The sequence below is a fragment of the Medicago truncatula genome, chromosome 1 (assembly GCF_003473485.1).
Source record: "Medicago truncatula cultivar Jemalong A17 chromosome 1, MtrunA17r5.0-ANR, whole genome shotgun sequence".
NCBI lineage: Eukaryota > Viridiplantae > Streptophyta > Magnoliopsida > Fabales > Fabaceae > Medicago > Medicago truncatula.
Genome location: NC_053042.1, coordinates 14,724,278 through 14,734,401, shown reverse-complemented (window position 1 = coordinate 14,734,401; position 10,124 = coordinate 14,724,278). Strand labels below are relative to the sequence as shown.

Here is a 10,124-nt window from a genome sequence, read left to right as displayed (position 1 = left end):
TGCTCGTACAAATTCAATGATCAAAATGAGTATTTACCTATTTTTCAAGTGATCTCCCTCAAAAAAAAAAAAAAAAAGTGATCTATAAGTTCCAATAAACTACTACTCTAGTAATATTGATTAGATAAATATTTATATCTCTAAACCATGAGGCAGCCGATTATTGCTTGGTTTTAGCAAAAGTGACTAGTTCTCTACAACCTTTGGTGAACTATGGCTCAAATTTATGTTGGGAGAGCTGTCTATATGTCTGGTGTTTGATAATACCTTGAACAGTTTCCAATGAAAAAAATCGACTATTTCTTCTATCCCACAATGATATATCGAAAAAATTGTTGTATCCATCATGACTATTAATATAAAGTGAAAAATACTACTACTATATTAAAAGTGATGTATACCGTCTAAAATTCAGATATCTTTTTTCTGAACAACCAACACTCTGATTTTGATATTAAAGGAACATACAATTTTTGAACAAAGAAAGTACAGTTGAGTTGGTCGGAAGGAGTGGTGGAGAAAGGGTAATCTCTACAATAAAAAGACTCATAGTTTATATCTACTTCAGCAATATTAAATGTATAAAGCTAAGATACTTATACCAATAGTTTGATATATCAAGTGGTTTCTTAACGATGGTGACTGAAATTGCAAAAATAATGCACAACTATTTATGTCGGTCCTATACGGTATCGTAGATTAGCTCCCAAAATATATAACCATCAATTGGCTGCTTTATGAAATTAGTGACAAAATAGCTAAAGATGTGAACACCTATCTTACCATCTAATCTAATTATTTAATGATATTTGTTAGAAGGTTTTTAAAAGAGCCTAGTTCATCAATACAAAATAGACGTGTAAGATAAGAATTACTCATATTTATATATATATTTTTATATTTTTAAGTCATTTCTCATTTAATGTAAAACTTTTTGCATATTATTTTTTATATTTATCTCGTTACAGACGAGTGTGTAGTTATTATAAGAACATTTTATACATGTGTTTAGATTTGAATTAGATTTCCACTCTTTCCTTTATGTATAAGTGTGTTTGACCACTAGAAAACTTATCTATAAAATTAAATTATATTTAATTATTTTGAAGTTAATTTTAATTTTGAATTAATTATTCTTATAAGATATTTTATAGATAAGAAATTTCCAAGACAATATCAGATATTTGTTGCATGAAACAACCTTAACTGACCTTTTCTCATGTCCTGATCTGACCAGAGTTGGAAGTATGACTAGAGTTAGAATTAATTATAGTAACTCATATTTGATGGAGATTGAGCTTTTTCTATAGCTCTGGAGTTGTTGCGGGGGTACAAGAGCAAGTTTTTTCATTCTTTCTAGTCAATCCTACGTTAAGATATTCCCTCCGTTTTAAAATGAGTGTCGCTTTAGCTAAAAAAAATTATTTTAAAATGAATGTCATTTTCAGTTTCCAATGCAACAATAACTTTTTATTTTCAATTATACCCTCCAATTAATAATCTGCACACTACTTTCAAAGTATTATTTTTAAAACTAACCAATAGTTAATAAGGATAATTTGGTAAAATAACCATTCTTTTTCTTTTAATCATTGCATTTCTTAATATGTGTGTAAACACCTAAAACGACATTCATTTTAAAACGGAGGAAATAATATTTATATTCAAACTTTTAATTTCAGGACCAAAACAAATATCACAACCTGAACCTCGTTTGTACAAACTTTACTGTTAAATTTATACACAAAAAGTGAATAAAAATCCTAATCAGTTTTAATATTTTTGTAGGCAAAAATTATAGTATATTTACCGCGTTCTATTTTAGTTGTTTCGCATAAATTATCTGTCATGTCAAACACTAAATATGAGTACATCTTTTAGTTGAGATTCAAATATTATGAGAGTTTAATGCTTTCTGATCCAGTTTATCATTTATACTTACACTAACTCTATATATTTCCTTTCACAATCAGATTCAGACTAACATCATTTCAATTATGGATTGACAAATGACAGACCAATCTTAAAACAATAATATGCAAGTTTGAACTAATTACTTAATAGTTATATTCCAAAATCTTATCTTATTCTTAATAGTTAACAATAAAACCTAGTACGTAGATCTACAATTAAGCAATTATATCATTCCATAGTTGGGATATTATATCTGTAAAGATAGATATTTGTATAGATACTTTAGAAAGCAATAATACAATATGGTGAAATGAGAGTGCTATAGCAAACACTCTCCAACATATATATACATTTTAAAAACACTCTATTCTATTGATTAAATTTTATAAGTCAAACAAAATTATATGAGACCTGAATGAATTTCAACTAACACAAAAGAGTGTGTTATGATATATAACTCATTGCTTTCCATGTGCATGCGTATCAATTGGATGTAGCTACCTTAACCAATAGAAGTTACATTTTGTTTGTTCGCTAAAGAATCTCGAGAGACCAATATTTAAGGACAAATGTTTAAAGTTGTCAACACAATTCCAACTTTCTTTTCTTGTGTTTCCTCCACCTTAATGTATTGTGATTTCAACCATGCAACAAACATTTTTAGATGTGCTATGGTTCAATGATATTAACAAAATTCTCACGATGGGACGTTAAGATCAGATAATGGCTCAAAGTCCTTATATTTTAGTTGCATTAGACTTTGACTAAGCGACATAAGGTTTCATGATAGTTTGTAATTCAAAGTTTTGTTAAATTTCAATTGATACTCTTTGAGATATGCATTTTTGAAATGACGCTTTTTCTTCATTGTGTTGTAGTATAGTATGGTCATGATATGGAATGGGATTTGGTGCTGTTACAGTGTCATGCTGTAACAGATCTCGGCCGTCTGATTTTCATCGATGGCTGAGATCAAACTGTGTGATAATTGGCCAAACAAATTTAAACCATTGAATCATTTATATATGGTTGAGATTAACTACTGCGTATAACTGCGTGAAGCAATTACAGTAAGGGATCTAGATCTGTCATGATATAATATAGAATGAACTTCTCAAACGCTACATATAACCCTATGCTATCTAGCAAGATCCTCTTCAAACTCCAATGTGTAGACTCGACCTATTAGTTGTAGTGTTCCCTCAATGTAAAAAATACAAGGATTTCTATTCTCTCGAAAAAATGAAAAGAAAGAGTGATAGATATCAATATAAGAGAGTAAGTTGCTAATTTTGTTACACCCACTCGCTAGGACCCTCTATTATTTAACAAAAATAACTTACCTAAATGAATTTGAGAGAGAATTCATTTTCAAAATAAAAAATAAAAAATAATTCGAGAAAGAAATAATATTTTTTTTACGGACATATGAAATATTAAAGACTAGTTTTTTTTTTTTTTTAAGGAAAACACTAAAGCTTATTATTTAATTCTCTTGTGTTCGGACAATTCGGAAAGAGCGGAATAATAGAATTTTTAGCAATAAGGAAGACTTAATTCATCATCATCTCTTGGGCAAAGCCAAGTTACTATCTTATTAGTGACCGAAGGCAAAATATGTTAATGTAGCTTTTAGTTATCATAATGAGTGACTTTAGTCCCTTTTTTTGTTTGGGCGTTGACTAATAACTCTATTTTATTTGTTCCCTTTCATGTTGGTTTGATTATCTTTTGTAAGACTCTGCTGTTCTTCTCTAGTACTCTTTGTACTAGGAAGAATGTTTTTTGCTGGTAATATATTTCATTTTGACTTGTTAAAAACATGTATAAATTGGTGGTTTACTGGAATAAAATGAAATAAAACTATATGATTTTCCATTGTATTCATTTCATTCCCCCTCTCTCTTTTTTTTCTTATAAAAAAAATGTTTCATCCTTGTGATTTGACTTAAATGGTTATAAGCTTCGTTTAATATGAATTCCAGAAGAATTTGAGTTAGAATCTTGTTCAAAATAATCTTTAAACAAACATTATTTACCTCCAATCAAATTCTGTATTATTATGACCATAGTCCCTATCTTAAGGCCAAAAAAATTCCCCTCTCTTGTCCCCAAAACGAATTTAGCCGCAATGTCAGCATAATCCTTGGCAAGTATGGAAGGTAACAACTAATAACAATATCCCTCAAAAAAAATTAATAACAATTGTCTCCTTCCTTAAAAAAAAAAAAAAAAATTGTCTCCTATTTGCCTTTCTTTTATTGCATGGACCACACTCCACTTGCACACATTTTCAGCAATTTAAATATGAAAAACAATAAGATACCCTTAAAAATTCTACTTCTCAACAAACAGAAAGTTTCAAATTTTCTTTCTACAAGACCCATGTCTTTTCTTCCCTCACAATGTCAAAGGTTCTCTATATATTACAACATTTAACTACCAATGTAGAAATTGTACACCTTCTTTACATAAATTAAAAGTCTTCTTCCTTCTCAACTTCCTCTACCTCTCAACATGATATACTCTTCAATACTTTATATTAATCATTATTAATATCCACTGTTTCATATCATGACTAGAAAACTAGCAGAAGTAAGTATCACTTTCATTTTTATTTAAATTTCTTACCAATTGATGAAAAACAATTAAATTTCTTACCAAAGGGTTTTTATATTTATAATTTGTTTAGGTTATGTGGCCTGCATTAGTGGCTAACAAGATACTAAACAGGAGACTTGGAAGCAGAAATTTCATAGCAGATTATCCAAGTTATACAGATCCTTTATTGTCTACCAATAATGATGATCAATTATCTCTAAGCACCAAATCCATTAATGATCATAGTGATACACAAAAGTACAAGTAAGAAGAAAAATCATCATCATGCAATAATTTTATATTCTTATCTATTTGATATATCATGTGCAGCATATGCTGAAAAGGTGCATATGGTTTGTGGATTTTAATGATTCTTTATGTATCTGATATCTTCTTTTTTTTTTTTTTTTAATTTATTGAAGGGTTTTTGTTAGTACATGGAACATAGGTGGAATTGCACCAGATGAAGGGTTGAATATTGAGGATTTGTTAGAGACATGCAGCAAGTCCTTTGATATCTATGTATTTGGGTAATTTCAGCACTCATTTCTTGCTTTTCTAGCATGGAAATAGAAATATTGAAAAATGGCAATAAATTGAGATTCTTATGAGATATCTACGAGAAAAAGTTGAAAAAACGACAAAAAATTACGTACAGAAGAGAAAAATTATCACTAACTTTGACAACTCTACGACAAAATTAGAGATGGATGTCATATTTTTTTCTTCGTCTCTAAATTTCGGTAGCTATATTTTTTAATGATGATTATTTCCATTATGCATGTTCATATATATATGGTTTAGATTTCTTATGCTTTATTAATTTTTTTACAAACCAGGTTTCAAGAAATTGTGCCACTAAATGCATCAAATGTATTGGGATCAGAAGATAGTAAGATTTCAACAAAATGGAATTCTTTAATTAGAAATGCTTTGAACAAGAGAACACATCACTATTGTTGCAAAGATATTGAAAGGGATGATGATGATAATATAGAGCAAGATTTGAAGAATATTTGTCAAGGAAATATTCCAGCTCAGCAGTGTAAATCAGCCCCACAAGATTTTCATTGTATCATTAGCAAGCAAATGGTTGGTATTTTGATATCTGTGTGGGTTAGAAGTGACCTTAGTCCATTCATTAGACATCCATGTGTCTCATGTGTTGGATGTGGCATCATGGGCTGCTTAGGCAACAAGGTGACCTAACCAAACCCCACTTTTAATTCATCTTACTTTAATTATCACTTGAAAGTTATATAATTATGTATTTGTTAACCACTAATCTCATCACTGTCAATATCAACTTCCTTGATTAGTGTCCAATTAGATTAATCTAACGTATATAGAGTATTATATCCCGGCTGTTAGATTATTCTAACGACTGAGGTGAAGTAAAAGAGACAACATAAAATAACGTGTCAAAATTGTTATATTTAGGAAAAAAAATTTAACCTGAATCCTCTAGAGCCAGGCGGTCCAACTGAATCTCAACTGTTGGATCGAGATGTGTTGGAAATCCCTCCCCAAGAGTGAGGGGGTGTGTTGGTAATCCCACCTTAATTGCGATCTGCTCTCAGTTGCCTTGTGTTGGCTTGTCTTTGAGGGGTGGATTTAGTCTTGCATCGGTTAGATAGGACGCTTGATAAGAGTTTATAAAGAGGAGACACCATTCATTTTACAAGCTGGTTTTGTGTTAGGCTCAACCACGATTTCCAAGAAGATGCAACCTTGAATCAAATTGTTATTTTTAGGATTTTTTATTTTTTTTTAACCTGGATCATCTAAAATCAGTCCAACTGAATTTCAACCGTTGAATCTAGCTGCAACCTAGCTCGAATCCAACATATTGAAATTTGGTTGGACTGACTGCACAAAGGATCTAGGGTAGGGTGATAATTTTTGTATTTTTATTTTCGTGTTTAACCTTTTTTTTTTTTTTTTTTACTATTCTGACAAATTGCAGGGTTCTGTATCTGTGAGATTTCTATTACATGAAACAAGCTTCTGCTTTGTGTGCAGTCATCTAGCTTCTGGAGGAAAAGAGGGAGATGAGAAGCACAGGAATTCTAATGTTGCTGAAATATTTTCTAGGACAAGTTTTCCCAAAGGCACTATTTTGAATTTACCAAGAAAGATTCTTGATCATGAGTAAGTAATATTACTAATAATTAATTACAATTAATTTGTTAGAAACCGTCCAACCAATCAACCTCAATAATTTGTTTTTAGTTTCCTTTTAACAATTAGGTTCCTTTCCCACCAAATCATGAAAACAAAGTGCTAATTAATATTGAATAATTTTTTTGTTTTTTCTTGTATTTTTATTGCTGTTAAAATAAAAATAAGTTGTTCAATTTAAGCATTATTATTGGTAGTTTCCAGCTTTGAATTTGTCCTGCTAGATTGAAGGCCGCCAAAATTAAACTATACTATCATTAGTAAATTAATTAATCAACTTTATAGTAATGAAATTGTTGTACTACTATAGTGGGACAGAGAGATATTAATTTACCAACAAAAAAGTTGCATAAACTACCAAATAGAGTAAAACAAGCTAAAGCATAAAAAAGAATAAAACACCTTAAAGAGGTACATAGATTTATAATTAAAAAGTTAAAATGATATTTGACCTCTTTTAATTACTGAATAATAAAAGTGAACTATCTTTCTGCCGACTTATGCTTAAATTAACTTTAGCAAACAATGTTGATATTTTTGACATACATGTTGTATTATTATAACCTAAATTTACTTTGACATACATGTTGCAATTTTTCTACATACATGTTGGACTATTATAATGAATTAATTAATGTTGACATGTTTTGTGCAGTCATGTAATATTGCTTGGAGATTTAAATTACAGAATATCTCTACCAGAAGAAACCACACGCTTACTTGTTGAAAAAAGAGACTGGGATTCCCTATTAGAAAATGATCAGGTATGTCTATATACTATGTATGCATGTATCCATGTTTATATATATATATATAGTGTATATATGTGTATGCATGTGTAAACACAAAGAGGAATATTAGTGATACATTTTTTTAAATACAATATTAAAAAATATACATAGAAATATCGAGGAAATCTTACATGGTCACAAACCTATTGATACACTATTTGAACACCCAGACGCAAAAATACATATCATTCAATTAATTTAAAATACATATTGTTATTGTATTATTTCTCTTTCTAATTTTTTTTCAAATGTGTAAGTGTGTATAAATAGTGTCCAAATACTTGTGACCATTTAAGTATTTTCGAGAAAAGTGAACATTTTTTACTAGGCAAATCCTAGTATAAAAGATTATTGATACCATTCCTAGTAGATTTATAAGAGAAGTTAAAGACTTGGAATATATTTGTATATTTTGCTAACTTAAGAGTGAATGAAATTGAAGCTAAAGATGGAGCTAGAGAGTGGACAAATGTTAAGAGGTTGGCATGAAGGAACAATTAAATTTGCTCCAACCTACAAGTATTTTTTAAATTCAGATGAGTACTATGGATGTTGTTATCATGGAATGAAAAAGGCAGCAAAGAAGAGATCACCAGCATGGTATAAGAAACATATCACATTAATTAATATATATAAACATTAATGATGCATGCATGAAGTTTTAAAATAACTAAGTTTTTTTTTTTCATTTTAGGTGTGACAGAATTATATGGTTAGGCAATGGTTTAAAGCAAATTGAATATGCTAGAAGTGAATCAAAATTATCAGATCATAGACCTGTCAAGGCATTGTTTACAGCAGAAGTCAAGGTTTCATCAGCATTGAAAAGCTTCCCTAGCTTGTTTCTTTCAGAGAGATTTGAACAAATTAAAAATGTCTTTGAAATTTCTCCTACGAATGAGTTTGTATGTAAAAAACAGTCAAGTTTCCGGTTGTAAATTTTAATGGTTTTATATGTTATATATACATAATTATACATAGCATGAGTTTAGTTTTTGTAACTTTTTGTAAAGATGAAGGGCAAAAAGATCTTATTTCCTTAAAGATAGAGGGGCAACAAATCATATTTTCCTAAAGTTAGAGTGTCAAAAGAGCATATTCCCCTAAAGATAAAGGGCACAATTTTTTTTATTAGGGACTAAAATCGCAACGTTTTGAAACATAAAGGAGAAAATTGTATTTAAGCCAATTTTTTTTTTTTGAAAAAGCCAAAATAAAATTATATAACAATGCAATCCCTAGAGCACAAGGTGTGCCATAGAGACTGCAAACAGGAACCAAGAGTTACAACAAAACAACCAACCCAACAGAGCTACATCAGCCTATACCCAAACACACAAGAGGGCATGACCACCACTGCTGAGTACCAAACACAAAATAGCTTTTTTAGCTTTCAACCAAGCTAAGGACAACATCTTGACCTTGTCTAACAAACGGGGAATGAGAGTTATTACATTATTAAACAGACGATTATTTCGCTCATTCCACACAACCCAAGCACAGAGAAGCTAAATAAGTTGCATAAAAGAACGTCTAGACTTAACACAGACGATTATTTAAGCCAAAATTATATAAAAAATAATTAAAAGAAGAAAATCCAAAGGAAATATTTAGGATAGCCCTAATTCAACTTCCCAAAACATCGAACGATATACTCCAATTAATATATTCTTTTTAAATTTCGCAAAAAAAATATTTTTTCATATCATATAAGATATACTTTGATGTCTTCTAAGAATTTTGATTAAACTAACTCAACTTCACAAAAATATCTTGTAAGGTGAGAGATATCTCCCTAATAAACTATTTTTTTTTATGATTAGTATTTTTAGCCAAATGAAGCATTGAAGTTGGTTGTTGGTTGTTGATGTTGATATCTAGTTATGTGCATGATAGATGATTAATTGTACATTAAAAAAAATTAATATTAAATAAGTTTATTGTGTTTGAAGCTGAATCTTCAAATATATATGTTAGTAACCATGAAAATCACCTTCTGGTCACTATTATAAACAAAAATATATATTTTATATTCATTTAATTAATGATATATATGATCTTTTTTATAGACCACGTACACCATTTAATGAATAATAAGGGTTGAAGGGTGTATGTTTAAAGCTTTTCAATTTTAACAAAGAAAACCTATGTGACATGAAAGTCAATTATACGTTGCAATTTCAAAGGATTCTCCCATAAGGTATAGCTTGATATTGATTAGGACGTTCAATGGAGTATTAAGAAAGAGGTTTAGAATTCGATCTTTGCAACTAACAAGTTTTTTTTTCCTTCTTCTATAAACTATAACCATTAGCATTTGTAGATAATTCCAACTATATATGATATTAAAACATGAAAAAACAAAAATATGCATTAAAAAAATGAAAGTCGGTGAATTATAAGCCAATTATTGAGCAAGTTCGTTATTACTATACTTCCAAAAAATCGTTAACCACATGCATATATTGTTCAATGATATGAAGTTAAAATTTCCCAATAAATATGATTTTAGAAATGCAACTTGTGAGAATAAAGAACTTTGGGTGTGTGTTTGTGTGTATTGTTTTCATTCAATGATATGAAGCAACTGTTAAATTTTTTTTCCTTAGAAATATAATTTTAATAATGCAACTAGTG

General features: G+C 29.5%; 1 protein-coding gene across 2 annotated transcripts; it reads left to right on the top strand.

Annotated features, from left to right (window-relative positions):
- The first annotated feature begins 4,260 nt into the window (after positions 1-4,260).
- Positions 4,261-8,488, top strand: LOC11424926 (type IV inositol polyphosphate 5-phosphatase 9). Of its 2 annotated transcripts, none has more exons than XM_039834343.1 (8): positions 4,261-4,509; positions 4,637-4,779; positions 4,938-5,045; positions 5,355-5,715; positions 6,482-6,666; positions 7,352-7,460; positions 7,930-8,087; positions 8,182-8,488. In XM_039834343.1, the coding sequence occupies exons 1-8, from the start codon at positions 4,489-4,491 to the stop codon at positions 8,423-8,425; spliced, it is 1,329 nt and encodes a 442-aa protein (XP_039690277.1). In that variant the 5' UTR covers positions 4,261-4,488; the 3' UTR covers positions 8,426-8,488. The 2 variants fall into 2 exon arrangements, with proteins under 2 accessions (XP_039690277.1, XP_003589749.1); XM_003589701.4 differs by having other exon boundaries at positions 4,607-4,779.
- Positions 8,489-10,124: the final 1,636 nt, after the last annotated feature.